This window comes from Prinia subflava, chromosome 4, assembly GCF_021018805.1.
Source record: "Prinia subflava isolate CZ2003 ecotype Zambia chromosome 4, Cam_Psub_1.2, whole genome shotgun sequence".
In the NCBI taxonomy this organism is placed as follows: Eukaryota; Metazoa; Chordata; class Aves; order Passeriformes; family Cisticolidae; genus Prinia; species Prinia subflava.
Genome location: NC_086250.1, coordinates 3,795,286 through 3,813,838, shown reverse-complemented (window position 1 = coordinate 3,813,838; position 18,553 = coordinate 3,795,286). Strand labels below are relative to the sequence as shown.

At 39.8% G+C, this 18,553-nt stretch overlaps 1 protein-coding gene across 1 annotated transcript in view; it reads right to left on the bottom strand.

Annotated features, from left to right (window-relative positions):
• Positions 1-18,553, bottom strand: part of PIK3C2G (phosphatidylinositol-4-phosphate 3-kinase catalytic subunit type 2 gamma) — a 181,164-nt gene that overhangs the window by 44,537 nt on the left and 118,074 nt on the right. Inside the window, exons 25-26 of the mRNA XM_063395184.1 lie at positions 8,294-8,450; positions 4,275-4,384 (exon numbers count right to left, since the gene is read on the bottom strand). Coding sequence (XP_063251254.1) covers positions 4,275-4,384; positions 8,294-8,450 — 267 coding nt within the window. The remainder of the gene's footprint in view (positions 1-4,274; positions 4,385-8,293; positions 8,451-18,553) is intronic.

Here is an 18,553-nt window from a genome sequence, read left to right as displayed (position 1 = left end):
AAAATCATTTAGAGTATAATGAGCAAAATTTATTTTCATGGGATTTTTAGATGATAATGAACAGGGTTTCATTTGTATTCCACATTTCCATCTGTGAATTTACCAAGCTCCATTTTAAAACAAGTTGAGTAGTATGCCCCATATTAATAGTTTTACAGAATATTACTGCTTTCAGCAATGGACCTTTTATAATACAAATTACTCAAAAAATGTAAATTCAAGGAAGAAGTCTGCCTCCTGTGCCTTTGGGGCACATACACCACAACCTTTGCAAACTACTTGAACATTGCTGCAATAAAGTTTGGTGTTGTAGTTTGGTCCATTTCCTTTCAGATGCCACCAGCTTTCACTGTGTTTCACCTGCTTGGGAAATTTCTTGCTGAAATACCCTCAGCCACCTGAGAAACAGAGAGTGACTGATCAGTTTGAGATCAGCATCATGCTTAGAAAGGAGTTCCTATGGATTGTCCAGCTTGAAGCTGCTGGCATTTATGGTTTGGGGTGGATATGCTTGACCTGGGCAATGACAGATATCTCAAAAATGAGGCTATTAATTAACAAACAAAGCAGCTGACCCAAGCAGCACACCCCTCTGTCAGGCTGCTGAGGATATGAAATGTGCTCCCCTGGTAATTGGCAGATCCACCCTGCATCTCTTATTCATGGGTTTCTACGAGTGGGTTAGATTGCACACTGCAATCAATTGAAATCAACTCCATTCATTGCATTAGGCTAACTTTATGCTCTTAAAACCAAATTTAAATATACATCCCTGAGCAGGCACATTAAACATGTCAGGCAGCCTGCCACACCATGCTGACATTTGAAGTCATCTGCAGAAAAGCATAGAGGAAATTTATATCCAGAGGTAAGATGGGTTTCCAGTTCCTGATAAAACTGTGTTGTCAGGGGAAGAGGGAAGGAGGGAGGGGTAAGGATCAAATTGAGTTTCAAGGATCAAACCGAGTTCAGGGCAGATGCTGGAGAGAGAATGATGTTTCCTTTGGCAGTAGGTGCTCAGGGCCGACAAGGGAACACAGAAACTCTTGTTTAACTCTCAATTGGTGCATTGTTTATCCACTGTGTGAGGGTGTAACCTCCCAAGGGCTGCGAGCTGTGGGGTTGAACGCTGCTGCTCGTGGGCTCCTCACAGGGAGCTGACCCCGTGTGAGAGGAACTGCACACAAACGGCACCACAGACTGCGGCTGCACATGAATTAAATCAAGAATGAGACCAAAGGAATCCAGGGAAACACAGAATGTTTCATGAGCCTGAGAGGGGTCAGTGCATTACAGCCCAAACTCCGACACAATCGCTCTGCCGGCCACAGAGGTGACGGCAAAGAACAAATTAACATCGCTGTGCCAGGAGCATTGGTGACATCATTCATCATCTCGTGGTGTTTTCAAACCGCACTGGGGCCAGTGTCAGCGTTAGTGCTAAACCAAACCCAGAAAACTGCAAAGAGCCACTCCTTTCTACAGAAATACAGAGGAATACTGTTCTCCTACTCCACTAGCAGAAGACTGGGATTTTCGGTGGGTACATTGCAGGATTGAATCTGAAAGATTACAATAACTACCTTGTACTTAGAGCAAGAAACAACTTTCTGTTGGCAAGGTTCAACATTCCAATGACCACACTCCTTATCCAAAAAAAAACTTTTGAAAAACAATGTGGTGTTTTTGGAAGCAAATATAGAGTAAAAAGGAGCTACAAATTGTGAGAAGTAGAGTTAATAATAAGAACTTCCAATTTCCTTGTCTTTCTAAAGGCAGCTTGAAAAATAGATAAAGGAATAAGCCAGAGATTGACCATGGAAAGTATGTAACTGGAATTTTTCTCATATCAATATTTTGTATAACAAAGAGGTAAGGAATAAAGATGATGTAGGTAACATGAAGCTCACAAAAGTCAATATATTTGCATTCCTGATTCCTAAAGGTTGGAAAATGTTTTTACAGACAGACAGTCTCTGCGTGGATCCAGGTGTTAGGCCATCCCAAAGTCTTTATTCTGAAAAGTGCCTGGATACAATTTCCAGAAGTTAAAATCCTACGAGCCGTGAGGCCTGATATTATCCCCACGTTCAAACATGTTGAAATGTTAATACATTTTTTTTTTGAATTAACACAAATAATGTCCAAATGAATAGAAAGTAGAATAAAGAAGAAAAGAATCTCCAAGACAAATGAGATCCATGGAAATTCACAAAATGATGTAAAGGGATTTTCTTCTTGCAAATGAGCATATATAATACAAACATATCCTAAGAATATTAATGAATAAAATATGCACTCTAGCAATATCTGCCTTTTGTACTTGATGTAATGATGGACAATAACACAGCTTCAGCATTTTGAAGGAAATTGGAACAATAGCTCTGGAGTTTGCAGAATGCATTTTAGGAGAAAATGCAGTTTCAAATGAAACACAGCCCACAGCACAACCACTTTGTTGGTGTGCAGGAACATTTCCTAAACACCATCCCTGCCAAGAAATCTCAGGGGAAGAAGGACATTCTGGCCTCTGAGTCCTACTATAGTCCCTGTGAGCTGAGCAGGATTTCCTAAGCCTAACACAAACCTCTCCCAGGCCACCAAGCACACCAGCTCCTCCAAAGCAGCACTGGCCTGATTGCAATGCTTTGCCCGAGGAAGACTGCAGGTGGATTCCCACTCTGAAGTCCTTAAATCTCAAAAGAAAGTGTGTGGAGAGCCAGCTCTGCCCTGGACCAGCTCTTCCTCCTTATTCTCCCAGCCAAGCAAGGCTGCAGTGATGCCAACCCTAAGCAGAACTGACCCAGCTGAAAGCTGAAAAACCTTCCCACCCCCAGAGGGGCACCAGCTCTCAGCTTTGCATGGCACTGATGCAGTTTTCACTCTGAAGATTCAGATTCTCCTGCTTGTTTTGGATATCCCAGCCCATTTGCATTAACTGGATATTCTACCCATGAGAGACAGACACAACCACCTGAACTAGTTGACTGAGTCAAGACTTTTACAGTTTAATTAGAAACCGCATGTTTCCTACCTGAAGTGGAAATATAAGTCTGTAGTTTGGGAATATGTGAAATTTCAAAGGAAAGGATAAAGTAGGAGTTGATGGTAAATGTGAAGCTGTAATTAAATTTTAAGATATAGCAATCTTGCTAAGGGGCAGGAGTGAAAGCATATGAAAAAAGCAAGTGTTACAGGAAAGGGAACTCAGTGCTATGCTGTGGGTAAAGCCATGGAACAGTTTGGTTTGTCAAGTTCTTGTTTTCTTTTTTTTCAAAGAAAGGTCATGCTTAAAGTCTCTAGGTTTCTGCCCCAGCCTCCTCCAAACTTGCTGCCTTGATTTCCTCAGATTGTAGCAGATTCTAGTACATGGAAAGGAGACTTATAAACAGCACACTTTTAATTTCCCAGAATTTTCATGAGGTCAGAGGAGTCTGAGTTGCTGTGCATGTGCAGGGGGTGCCCTGTGAGCAGGAATTCCCAGTCCCTGGGAAATGATGATGCTGCTCAGGGCAGACTGACAGGGTTTCCAGTTCCAGACAAGTCTCCACTCATTCCATCTACAGCATCACCACACCAACAGCTGGAATTACATGTGATGCACAGGCCTGACCTGAAAGATCAGGGCTGAGAGTCTTAGACTGAATTTATGGACATCAGCTGCAGCTCCTCCTCATTAATCCCCAGCTATGGTCATGAGCAGGTGAAAGGTTTCATTACCCTAACACAAATGAAGCTTTAAATGTACCTGTATGCACACACAAGGCTTTCCTGTGATTGATCTGTTAATTGTTTGAAAGCAAGAGCCAGCACTCTTTTGCAGATGGAGAAATTATGGCTTGCTAAGTAACTTCTCTGAGGCAACACAGAGGGTCAAAAGAGGAAGAGAAAAAGGAGTAAAATGCAGAAATTGAAGGCTCTCACTCAGACTATTAATAGGCTGAACCTCTTTAAGCAGTCCAAATCTGTTTGGATGTAGCTGCTGCATTTAAAAACAGAGAAAACACTTGATACAAACCAGGATGGTTTCACCATGACAGCCCAAGAAATCTCCAGGCACTGACTTGCTACAAGTGTACCACAAATGCACAACAGTTTCTTCCAGAAATTTGAGGAAATTTGTTATAACATGCATAAGGAATGACTTTTTTTTAAAAAAATGTGGAGACAAATTATCTTCTTGTGTAATTTCCCTGATTAAGCTTCTTAACATAAGAAAAAAATTGCTTCGTGCCTGAAGAAGACAAGGTTTCTAGATTGTATTCTGGTTTTACCTTGTAAAGTAGCTTGTAGCCTGCAGATCTGAGTCCTGAGGACGGAGATTATCATACACATATTTCAGATCCTGGATGCTGTTTAGCTCAGGCAATCCTGCATGCAGCATCTAAATGTGAAGCAATATTAGATCATTAGTACACTAATTAGTACATTAATACATTAATACACCATTAGTACAGTGAACATTAGTACACTGTTTTATGGAAAAAAAAAAAAAAAATGAAATGGGCCTAAGCGAGAGAAGAAAGATTTTACATCAAAACATCTTGTAAAACAGTTTTACTGACCTGAAAAGTGGTTCTGATGCTAGAGCAATGCCTGGAATAATAAAGTGAATATATTGCATTGTAAACCTTCCCACTGAGGCACCTGGAAGAGGCATGGGTCAGAATCAATGATCCATTTCAGTTATTTATTTTCTCTTTGGATACCACAACCTCAAGCTAAGCCTCTTTCAGATCCTTCTAATGGTGATAAAGGGAAGGTGACCAAACTCAGCCACCTGAACAACAGTAATCACCTCTCTGCTATGCTCACAATGTTGTTGAATTACACAATTTTAATTCAATTGTGTGCAACATCACCCTCTCATTTGTAACTCCTGGTTCCACCATCCCTGCCCTGGGCTCCTCCTGCAAAGGGGTCACAGATTCACTCCCTTTCCAGTCAGAGGAGGAGAAAAGCTCCTGCAGACACTGATTCATGGCAGGAGCCCTGATGTGGGCAGTGAGGACTGCCCCCAGGAGTGAGCATCATCCTCCCTCAATGAGGGACAGAACTGTTCTAGTCAGTCAGCCAGATCGGATTCAAACCCCAAATAATGCCAACATTCCCCTTGCAAAGTAAAAACCTGAGGAGATTAGACAGCTCAGTGTGTCCAGCTGCCCGTACAGCTCTCTCCAGGCATTTTCAAATGTCAATGACAACACTCAAATTTACTCACTTCAAAACCTACAGATTTTTCTCAGCAATCACAGCAAGTTGGGAGTGATTTTTTTTTTGTGTGTAATGCAGAAAAAAATTCACTCCTTCAGATTGCTCAGATGGAAATGTATCTGAATTTGCAGTCACTGCTGTGTATTCTTCATTGATATTTATGCCTAGCTCAGACAGAAAGACCCACTGAGTTTTTCAAGTAACAGCAAAGAAGAAAGGAAGCACTGGTTTTATTTTAAGGTTATTCCTTCAAACATTCTCAACATTTGTACATTTTCTTTTTGGCATTGTGAGGAAGATCTTCCTCAGCCCCATTCCAGGCCACCACTGGATAGTTAAATTGCTGTCTTCACAGAGTTTTGACTAGCAAGGAACAGAGAGGCAGAAAGCTGAGTGGGGTTAATTAAAATGGGTTAAAAGAAGGGACAATAACAATATTCAGCACTGAAGGACATGCAGTGCTGTTTATCAATATACCTTCAACCCATTTATAAAAGATGATAACAAGTCCTGCCCCCTTTGGTTAAAAAAAAAAAAAAAAAAGATTGTTGCACAAGCAAATTAAGCTCCTTGTCCTTCACCAGAAAAAAGAGTGATAAAGTCCCTTTTAATAACTTTCTATATAAAAAAAATCTTTGTTACAGTAATGGAGTTTGCATTTCTTTAAAGCAGTCAGAAGGTGTTTGTGTCCTGCCATCAGCCTGTTTATAACAGTTCACATCAAATGTTTAATGAGAGCAAAGCTGATGAACTACAGGCATTTACACAGCTGAACTCTGCCAGCAGACTCTTGGGTCTCACACTAATGTTTCTGCTTCTGAAAGTGATGGAAACTTCATGGATTATTTCTTACTCCCAGTAGCAAACATCAGTACAGATTTAGAAACAGGCTGCTCACCACAAGAAATGACATTAATTCCCAAAGTGGGCCAAAAAATCCCTCAGTTTGTTCATAATCATGTTTGCTAGAAACCACTAATTGTCACTGATCACCCAGGGTACAGTTTACTATTCTGTGATTATTCAGTGTAATATTCTGTGAAGTACACTGTTTTTTTAGAAACAGTCTTATTTTAATTTTTTTTAATTATGTTTTACAAATATCATCTGAGAAAACAGAATGTGGGAGTAGAATTAAACATTAATGATCCAGGTTTCCAAACAATGAGAGAAATCTTAGACTTTCACCGATACAAATAAGCAGTGATTAGTTAATCTTATCCCTCCTTGATAACATCTGAAATTCTGTGTGGAAACAAATTCAAAGTGGAACTTCACAGTCTATTTATTTTTTCCAGAAATGACCCATGGAACTGAACCACTTTGATACATCCAGTTTCTGACCAAAACTCCACTTCAAGTGCAGAAACAGACCCACCTTTCCAAATATTATTGGCAAAATCAAGCTGCTCCCAAACTGGTGTTGTTTGTTGAATTCCTTTTACTATGAAGATCTTGTTGATGGGGTGTGAGTGTGCTGCCAGTTATTTTTCAATTATGAACTGCAACACAACTGACTGAGCTGCAGCCCACTGACAAATATTGAGATAAATCTGGATGCTGCCTTTAACTCAGGTTTATCACCTCTGCCACAAGATCAGCAGAAACAAAAGCTGAATACGGACAAACCCGAGCTTTGGCCAGGCAGGGATGGTCATTCCAGATCTCCTGCTAGGAGCATTTTCCTAACACCCTCTCTATTATCCCACAGTCATCTGACACCATTACCTCTTGCAGAAAGAGGGACAAGGAGATGGGCAGGAGATGTGGCTCTATTTAGGCAAGCTGTGCAGAAATGCAGGGATTACTGCTGTGGATGAGAACAATCTGAGCCTGAGCTTTCCAGGGGCTCCTTGGCTTGGACAGGATCTCCTACAACCCCCCCTGCACTGCTTCCAGAGGAAAATTGTGCTTTTGGATAGAAATGCAGCTTTGTTGCACCTTTGTGGCCACCAAGCAGCAAGTTCAAGAGATGTGGAGCAATCCTTCCTGCTCCAAGTTAGGGAATCTCTCACTGGATCACTGCATGAGAATCCATGGACAGATGGAAGAGAAAAGGGAAGAGATTCCTTCAACTTCTCTCACCCACCCCTATTGCACAAGCTGGAGGTGATAAAGCAGAGTTTACAGAGCAAATTTTGGCTGTACCCCAATCTCAGCAGCTCTGTTTATGAGGCCATGTAGACCTTTTCAGGCACAGACCACTCCCTTAAGTCATGGGGCCCTGCACACAAATTTTGGGTTGATATCTCAGCCAAGCATCTTAGCAAGTATTGGTTAATGTAATATCAGTATTAGTTAATGCAATATTAGTATTAGTTAATGTAATATCAGTATTAGTTAATGTAATATTCTCATTGTACCCATGAAGGGGAAAATCATCAACCTTTCCCACACGAGTAAATAGAAGCATAAATCAGATATGGAATTTGCCACAGCACATGAGTCAGTAGGAACACTTAAGAATAAAAAAAAAACCAACTTGTGGAGGCCTTAAAGGTCTGTACAAAAGAATTTTAAAACCTGTCTCAGTATGGACACTGCTCTTTCTTTCCTGTGTTTGCCATCTTAAGAAGGGACTGTGGAAATGTGCAGTGATTCTAAAGGCATCATTGTAGTGCAGTGCTGCTAAGTACTGTCAGATCACCCACCCTGTGAAATATTTAGCTTACTCTGTCTTGCAGACATGAACAGGAATGGTAAATGAAGGCCTAGAAAAAGGGCTGAGTGAAATTCCAGAATGCAGAACTTTTACACAGCTTCTTTTGCAGTTTTCTGCTATTTTCTAAAAAATAGTGTATTATAAAATGGAAAAACACCAAGCAGCTTAGCTTTCCTTTTCTCAGAAATTGGTACTGAAAATTGGGCAGCTTCTCTGCACAGGAAGTGCAGCACTAGCATTATTATTTTTATGGTTAAAATAATTTATTGTATTATTGTTTTATTATTACTATTAACTAACAGCTGTGCATCTGATGCCTCTTCAAATCACAGTGCTACTGGAGGGAGCAGAGAGGTGGCAAAAGGGAAGGGAACCCCAGAGGAAATTGATTTTTGGTTTCATCCTCGAGCTCCTTACCATCTCCAGCAGGTTCAGGAGTAGCTGGCTGTGTTTCCTGACTGTGTTATAAGCTCGACAACAAAGCTCCACAAACTCCTGGAAACGTTGTGGGTTTTTTCCCCCCTCTGTTATGAAATACTCCATCTCTGATGTGAAGATGAAGGGAGCTCGGTCCCTGGAAAAGAGAACAATTACCTGAGAAATTTCACCCAAGTGCAAGACAGCAAATATTTGTAACTCATTATTCACATTTGTGTTTTCCAGCATTACCTTCCTCATTATTTCATCTCTCCCTTCCTCAGTGTGGAAATCTCTGTTGCTCTGTCTGGTGTCACTAATTGGGACAGGGACAGGTTTGACAGGGAGAGTTTCTGAGTGAGAAATCCAACAACAGAACAAGTGTTTTCTTCTGCCTCTTCTTTGCTTTTTCTTTTAAAACCCTCAATGATTTAATTTCTTGACTCCAGCCTGAAAGTGAATCTGGAAACAAGTTCTCTCTTGGTATTGAAATATTTAAAAGTTGTTCTCAAAGAGGGTGGGTTATAAATATCGACTCCCTACTAGGCAAGAAGGGAATTCAAGAAAAAATCCTACACCTCCACAATCCAACAACAACAAGAAAACCCCAAGGTATGATGCTGTCATTAAATATACACCACCCTGAAGAGATGATTCTGACTCAAGTTAAAACAGAATATAAACTCATTGTCTTGTTTTCTCTGCACTTGCTCTGTGTTCACCCATGGGTAAATAAGGTACAGGATCTGACAACATGGCTTGGCTTTTTTTCCTTATCACCAGCATGGTTTTTGGCTATGGCATACTATTGCAGAAAAAAACAGATTAGCCAGGCTTCTCCTAACAATCCTATCAATCAATAGTTCCAGAAAAGGCTGATAAACTGCATCCTCACACAGAAAAACCTACTGCAGTGATTTACTCATCACAACTGTGTACACAGAGCCATGTAAACAGATTAGAGGGCTCTATTCCAAGGCAATATGCAGTGTGTTAACCCTTAATTCAAAATAAATTTAAATAAACCCAGTGCCTTTGGTAAGTTCAAATGAAGAAATGAATTTCAGGATGTGTGTTTCTTGCTAAAACCTCAAACATGGGCTGAGTCAACCCATTGCTTCCTGATGCATTTGTGAGACAGATGAGCTTCCCTTTCCACCTTCCCATAAAAGTGCCTGCCTCTCATTACTGCAGAAAGAAAAAGGAGTTGTCATGAGATTACAGGCTGCAGATGGAAGCTTAAGTCACAGCAAATGCTCAGGTGGCCTTCCCACTTTTATGTTTGGAGAATCTTGCATGGCAGCTAACTCTGAATCCACATCTCCCATGGTTATCTTTCACCTCCGAGCAGTGCAGGCCACCAGGGTGGTTTTTAACAAAATATATATTCTTCAACTCAGCAAAGTAGTGCTAGGCAAGATGAAGGTCCACAATAAAAATTATTTCCCTCCACATTTTTCTGTGTGATGTAAGATGTGAGTGCACATTTGGAGGGTTATATTAAAGGTTATATTAAAGTGTGACTGTTACACAGTTATTGTGTAGTTTTGTGCTGTAGATCTCAAAGAACAACAAACCTGTGTCTGTTACTGATTTCTGAGAGTTCAGGTTTGCCCAGAACTTTCTTTCACTCATTCATTCATTCATCTTTTATCTTATTTTTCAGCAGTGGTGTTTAAAAAAAGCATTGTGTTATATAAATTGATACAAACAAAATAATGAAATTCAATTTGTTAAAGCCCACGGGAAAGAGAGAGATAGAGAAAATTGCCAGTGTTAACATCTTGATGTATCTGTGGACAGAAGGCCAATCTAAATCCTGATTTGAAAGCACTTTAGCATCTCAAGAATGTCTAAACCCCAGATTTGTTCTTGGGCTAAAATATTGCAAGTCAAAACCTGCTGCTATAAATATGATGCATTTTGTTCAAAATTCATGTTTGATTTCTGATGTCCAACTGCATCAAGAGACACAATTACACCATGAAAGCACAGCCCTTTCTGAGCTAGTCCAAGTCTCCCACACTGAGCTACTTGAGCTGAAAATAGATACTGCAATCAGAAATTACTTTACTGGAAGAAATGTGGTGTTTAACATTGCTGGGTTGGGCTGTGGGCCAACCTCCCCATCAAGTAATGACTGCAACATTAGTCAATTCTCTTATTGTTGCTGCTAAAGGATCTGTGTGAGCACACAACTGATATTTTAATGTTTACATTATTTATAGGTTAGTTTTACTAGTGGGATGACTGAAAGCAGTTTTACAAGGTTCTTAGATTTCTCAGTATCTTTTGTGAGTATGTTCTAGGGTGTTAGGCCAGTCCTCCCTTGTCAACATGCAAAATATGATGTAGGGATTTGAATTCTCCAGTTCTGTTTAAGGTCTTTCGCTATCAGAGCCTCTCCCCCAAGGCAAACCCTGCAACCCCTGGATGCTGAAGCTCCATTAAATAAGCTGTTCACAAAGGGAACACTTTGCAATTAAATTAAAAAAAAAATCCCTCACATAAAGCCAACTTAGAATATGGTAAACAAGACCCACTAGAAGGAAGAACTCAGCCATTTCTCACAATAGCACTATAAAATAAAGTTTCAGTGGGAAGAGACTCCCTGAACAGAACATAAAGGATTCTGAAACACCAATTGACAGGATGAATGTTTGTGCATAGATGCAAAATGTTCCTTAATGTTTTCACAAACTCCTTTGGATAATAATAAAAAACAAGAAGGGAAAATTCCCCAGCAAAATTACAAACAGCCAAGTCCAGTCATTGTCCATAATAATGGGAAAATTTAAATCAGCAAATAGAGGATATTTTAGCCTCCACAAGGAGAAAAACAATGTGTGCCCTGCTGCATGTACCACACACAGCCTGTGCAAATGAACCTCACCCTGCTGCTGAATTTCTGTATTTAAATCAGGACATCTTTAATGGACAGCCTTTTCTGGGGCAGATTGCCAAGATCACATTCCATTCTGGCATTTATTCAGAAGATGAGCAGTGACTCCAAAGGCCTGGTAACAACAGCCTTCACTTGGACCTCTCTCTATCCCATGGCTTGCTCACATGAGCTTATCTAAAAGTTACAAACATTAAATACTTCTTGCCCCAAAACACCCTCAATATCACAGCTAAGGCCTATAATAATTTTGAACTGTTTGATGAGCAAAGACTGTGCAACAAGAGCCCCATGGCCTAAAACTTGTATTGATACAACTTGCTGCCTCCATCAAACTGAAGAAATGCCTGGCATCAGTTTAAAAATAACCTGGTATGATGAAATACTTTCAAATAAAAGCCTTTTACCATATCTCTGTAGACCAAAAGACTTCTTTTTTCTTGTTTATGATGTGCTAAAGAAATATGGAATTGAAGCATTGTTGAATGACCTCTATTGTGTAATTAAAATGTTTGGTACCTTTAGTTTTTAGAAAAGAAAAGCCTGACTGAGAGGACTAGTATGACTTGAGACTGACCAAAGATGTACAGCCAATAAACCCCCCAAACCATTAAAGCTACCCTATCACGTCTTGCCTACTCTTTTCTTTCCTTTTTCATTTTCCCCCACTAAAGCCCTAGATGAGATTAATGAACTCTTTGGTTTTATAGTAGAAATCAGTCAAAAAGGCAATACTCCTGTTTATGACAGAGTCTGATTGCAGTCTTGGACTTTAAAGACTAATACTTTACTATGGCTGTGACAAAAGAGTTTACTCAAGCCATTCAGTGAGAAACAAGGCTGCTTTATGGGGGTTTTATTATTTTTCTCTTTTTTTCTTTTTTTCTTTTAGAGATTTAAGATTTTCATGGGAATGTGTTTTGCAGTTCCTCTGGAGATTATGGATGTTTGGATGATAAATCATGAGAGGGGAAGAAAGGAAAAGAAACCTCAAGGAAATGAAGAGATCATCACATAAAAATAAACTCGGTCTGGGGTGATGGGAACATCCACTGGGACTCCACTGTGGGATAGAATTATGCTGCATTCCAAGAAAACCAGTAAGAGCATCAGGATTTGTTATGAACCACTAGATGTAAACTGATTAACAAAGCTTGTAAGGTCAACAATAGTTTTGGTTTTTTCTACTCTGAATCTCACGGTACAGAACTTTTAACATTTAACATACTCTGACTTCTTTTTGTATTAAGTAGGGAAAACATATGAGATAACCAACAACAAATGACCTTTGCTCTGATCCAATCTAAGCTTCCCAACAGTGCACTTATGAAAAAGTCCAAGTCACACACATTCCTGCAATGAGAGCAAATCTGTTGTAGTCCAAATTTTCATATGGACAGTGTGTGACAAACCACACAGAACTCTTTTAAATTTAAAAATCAGCTGCTCAGCAGCAACCCCCACATATATTCCCTGACTGCTTTAAAATAATTTTGGCTGAGTCAAGAGTGACTGATAATATCCAGCATGACTATGTGGAATTTAGATGTATCCAATAAAAAGCTTTTCCAATAGGAAAAGCTTTTAGGGAGTGCTTGACTGCTGACATCCTTTGCAGCAAGAGCCAAAAGCTTATTGAAGAACACAAAATAAATGAACATGAGTGCTTATTTCTCTAAAGCCCAGTGAAAATATTTAATCACAGTAATCACAGACACTTGTAGACACAGTAAAAAACCATAATCAATGGCACTCCTTTTATATATTAAATAATGAAACAGGGAACAACCACACAACACAATTCATCACCAGCAAACATAAAGAAATATGCCTGGGCCACAAGAGATCCTCCATTTTTCTTCTTATCAGGACAAGATCATAAACATGCTTCTGGATTTCTTATTCAGCCTATTCTCAAAGATTTTTATGATAGAGTTCTCCAACCTCCCTATCAAATTTCTGGTTTAAGATGTCCTCTCACAGCATTTTTTTCCCCTAATGCCTAATCTAACTCTTGCTGTGCTTTCATCCTATTAATTCTTGTTCTTTCCTGAGGGAACATGGAGATTCCATCTTCCCTACAGCAGCCTCTAAAGTACTTGCAGACAATTACTATGTCTTTCCTCAATCTTCTATAGACAACTGCTCCCACCTTTTCTCACAAGTCTTGTATTTCAGATGTCCAACGATTTTAATTGGTTTTTTCTAGACTCCTTGTAATTTCCCTGGGCTCCTTATCTCCATCTTTCTAAAAGTAAAATGTTAAAAATATTCCAGGGGATGTTTTCCCTGTGAAAAGAGGAACAAAAGGACTACTTCAAATTTCAAGCTTTTCTATCAAATATCGTACATTAACTCAAAATTTGCTGTGGTAAAATAGCAAAAAGGGCTCTCAGATCCCTTTCTAAAAAGCTGCTAATAGAAATTTTCACCACAACCAAGACCTTGCACAAATTTGGGGCCTCTACCAAAAAATGAACAAATACATTCTCTATCCCATCATACTGGTTACTGATGAAAACAGTGAAAAATGCCACATATAAAGATGTTCCACTCAGTGTTTATTAATTCATACCCTGCCAAATTTTGAAAGATGCCACTAAACTGGAGTAAGTCACCAGCATCATGGTGGCACTCTCCTCCTGTGAGGAGAGGCTGAGGAATGTGGGCTGGTTTACCCAGGAGATGAAATGTTTTCAGGAGACCAAAGAGGATTTACTTGTACAGGAGGCTCTAAAACAGATGGATCCAGACAAGAATTAGAGAGAGAACGGAACCAGCTTAAGTTCTGACTTGCCATAAGAAAAAAAAACCCAACCAAACAAAGCAAAAAATCCTCAGTATGAGGAAAAGTAAATATTGAAACAGGTTTCCTTGAGAGATTATCCTGGGAGGTTTTAAGATTTAGCTGGACACAGCCTTGGGTAAACTGGTCTGAATTTAGGTGGGGAGCAGTGGAAGCTCCTGAGGGGGTAAATCACAGGGATTTGATCCGACCTGGCCCCGTGGCGTTGCTGTGCTGACAGTGCAGGTGACAGGGCTGTGACAGCTGAGCTTAGACACTGTCACAGTTCCTAGGACAGACCAAATTTTTGCAGTATGCTGCCACAGGGACCCATCTGGAACCCTCCCATGGAGCATGGAAATGGGCAGGATTCATAACAGGAACACAGAGAGTAGCTGGAGACACCTCTGGCTGGGTTTCAGTCTGGCTGCAGGGCCCAGCCTCTGCTGCAATCTCCAGTTCTGAGCACAGAATTTATTAATTACGTCACAGAATTTCAACCACTCTGTGCAGTTTGCTGATGGTGCACTTTGGAAGATTCCTGAAATGATCCTCCCTGAAAGAAGACCTGCTCTGCTTTAGGAACACATCTTAAATAGTGTCAGACATTGCTGCAAACATTGGTTAGGAAGCACCCCCGTGTCCAGCTAAGACCCCTTTGAGCTGAGCTGGGCTCCTCACTTCTGGCAGACACAGATAAAGCAGCCTGCACCCAACCACCAGCAACCAGAGAGCAAAACAACATCGAGGTGGAGTTCAGTCCTCTCCACACTTCACCTTCAATGCTCACATTTGACAGTGCTCAGTGCAGCATTCCTGATGCCTTACACCATTTTCTAAGACTATCAAATTTTCTGTGTTTGTTAGAGTTTATTACTAACCCTATTGATAAACCACTTGGGAGTTAATTCACAGGGAGACTGGAGCAATTCCCCTTGCTGACAGAGATTGTTGGAAAATTGCTTTTTGTGTCCTGACTGGCCCTCAGCAGTGAAAGGGATTCTAAAACAGACCCAAAATGTGCCCTAAAAGAAACAGAACAAGTAGGGTTATAGGCCTTACCCATGGAATATTCAGCTAACAGGCCTTTTCAGTATGAGATGGATATTTAGAAAACAAGTAATAGATGGTTGCAGGGCATTTGTATATCACCAGGCAAAAGAGAGAAATAAACCAGTGATGAAGAAATTGAATTGCAAAGAAATTCCTCCGGGCAGGGGATGAAATCCTACATGAATTAAATACATCAGTATGCTTTCCAGTTAAGGATGAAGGACAAAGCGTGGTGTGCAGAACAAGCAAAAGGAAAAAAAAAGGAAATAAAAGAAGACCAAGAAACAGAGATTAATTTGAAAGTGCTTGATGTATACTTGACTGTGTGTGAGAACAGCTTCCCCTGAATATAAATGTACATTTGAGTGTGTGTGAGAATAGCTCCCTGGAACATAAAAAAGTATGTACAGAAAGCTTTCAGAGAAAGGGGTGATTCAATACAATGCTTCTGCTGGGAGCAGGGAGGAGAAAACACACATCTCTATAAACAGTTACACTTTGAAAAGGATAACAAATAAAACCATAATCAAAATGGACAGCCACCATGATGTCTTTTCTCCCTTTTCTTTCTGTTTTATTGTTAAACCTCCTGTCTCTAGAGCCATATCCTAGAAAAAAGTCACAGTGTGGCAGACAGAATGAGAAGGAGGGGAGAGGGGAGAGGAGGGGAATTTGATAGGAAGTCACTTAAATTCCTCACATGCAGCCAACCTCCCAAAGCAGAGGGAACTCTGCTGGTGGCTCTGGAAGCATCAAGCAACTTCTCTTAGTCCATTGTTAACAGGAATACCTGATCACTTCTTCAAGAGAGTGAAGATAGGAAAGCAGTGAAGATAGGTTTATGCCACCCTTGGAGGGAAGGAAAGGTCAAGAAGGATTCTGAGAGCCTCAGCAGACAAGAGCTGGTTTCCAGGAAACTCAATTCAACGAGCAGAACAAGGCTCTTCATGGGCAGAACTGGTACAGCCAAACCCACACAGACACTGGATGGAAAATCCAATGTCTCCCTTAATTGTCTGAGTAGACTTGGGAAAGGATAACCAAAAAAATTGAAGGTATGAAGTGGACATAATTTACTCTGATTTCAAAGCATTTCAGTTGAATTTCCTCCACAAGAGGCTATTACTGAAAAAATTAAAAAACAAAAACGAACAAACAAACAAATAACCCCCCAAAACCCCAAAAAAAAACCACAAAAAAAAACCAAAACCAAAACAAAAAACCAAAACAAAACACAAAAACCAAAAACCAAACCAAACCACCAAAACAAACTCAAACATAAACAACATCCACACAAACAAACAAACCCACCAACACCAAACAAACCAAAAAAAACGATGGAAAAGGGCAAATTACAACCCAGGCTCAATAATTAGAGAAAACACCAGGCCAGCAAGAATAAACCCCTGGCCCTCAGGGCAGACAATTGTTCATGTGTTCTCAGACTCAGCTCGTGCTTCTGCTGTTCAATTTGGGACAACTGGAGGCACTTGACTTTCAAAAGTGATGGATTTCTTCCCTGATAAATTCAAGCCCCTTTAGGCCTTGTCACCTTGGTGATAATGCTGTTTCACCTACAGGTTTTTGTGCATATTTCCCCTTTCATTCTTCATGTGGATTGTAGTCTTTAAACATCTGGATGATCTTATTAAGACCATTTGGGCTACTAAAATGCTTAAAGTCACAAAATTAAATCTTTCCAGGGTTGCAGTCAGAGATTTTTGGAGGGTGGCTGAAAACAGAAAGTGCTGAAAGTGAACAGTGGCAAAGAATTAGGAGGTACCACTTCATTTAAACTAATAAACCTTGACCCATCATGTCAGAAAAATAAATATAAACAGCAGAGAATGAATTAATAATGAGACATACTGAAAAGTCCTACTGAAATCTTTCAGCTTCTAATACAGGTTGGTCCAAGATATCATGAACAAATTTAGGAAATAAAAAATGATTATATTTTTAAGTTTTTACTTTCAAGATTTAGGCTTTATATGAGTACTCTAAATAAAGTTTTAAAAGGGTAAAAAGAAAATGTAAAATGTATTATTCTCAAATTCCTCCTTCTTCCCCATTTTTCTTTTTTTTTTTTTAGGAAAAAAGAGAACAAATGCAGATACAACTTATTTTTCCATATGCCAACATTTCTGTTTTAGAAAGAAATACCTGAAAAGATTTATTTTTTTTTAAAGTCAACATGTCTAGTGAGACAGTAACACGCATTTTAGGTTGTTAACACTAAAAATGAAATGTGTTACTTTCAAAATAAAAAGAGGCACTTCTAGATTTGTATATACTCAGATGTTCTGAAATACTTCTCAGTATAATAAAACACCAACCCAGGAAGAAAGTGTGGGAAACATAATTTTCCCATATTTTTGAAACTTCCCCAATAACTGGAATTTCCCAATGGAATAGTTAGGCTGTCTCTAGTAATTAACTTTGTAGAAGAAAACCAGCTTAGCAGATTTAAATTCTGGGAAAACCATGCCAAGAGCCAGGATTAGTTTGGCAAAGAGACAAGGGAAATGAAAAGGCCAGTGAGTGCTGGAGGTAATCAGGATGGCTGGATATTTAAAGAAAAGAATGGACACTGATGTTATCAAAAAGTGGATTTACAGGGTGCCTGAGCTGCACCACTTTGTGTGCTGCCACCAATCTCACACTTCACATAAATGAGTGAAGAATTGTAGATGACAGTGCTGGAAGTGACTGGTAGAGGGGAGGATGCAATCGACTGCTGAATTTTGGATTAGTTCAGTTAGAACAGGGTTTTAATAAATCTCTTGCTGCTCAGTTCAAGGAAGGAGTGTTCAAAAGGAGCTGGTGAGAAGGGAAAGGAGGACAACAAAGGCAAGCAAAGCATGGCAGGTAAAACCATGAGCCAGGCTCCTTCTTCATCCAAACCACTTGATGGCTGACCTGGCCCTGGATAATTAACTGGATAATATTACACCTAATTACATGTGAGAGAGTCTGAGATGATTACCACAGGACACTCAACACATGAAGAATAAGACTGTTACATGAAGAAATCAAACAAGAAAAATTTCTTTGTACAGTTTGAAGTGTACCTGCAGACTTGCCTGTTTTGGGGGAATGTAGGGTCAAAAGTGGAGGCTGGGTTAGAGAATGAAAGGAGCATTTTACTACTGTTAGTAAAAGGTGTCATTTGGTGTGATTAAAAAAAAGTAGAAAGAGAAGATAATGAAATCTCATGGTTCAGTAGGAAAGTTCCCTATGGGACTTTGGGAATAATTCTTCTGCCAACCTCTCTGTTATAATGCTATTGGCTAGATAGATCACAACCAACACTTCTGAAATATGAGCTGTAGATAAAAGGAAAGTTGAGTTATTAGTGCTATTTAAAGTCTTCACTGCACTGTGAAGGCACATGTAGAAAGAAACTTCCTGACTCCTCTTCTCTCTCACATCAGGAAGAACGGATTTTTGACTTGGAATCGAAACTGAGCAGATGTATTGGGTATCACTTAAAGATGAGGGCAGGAATTATAAAAGCTCA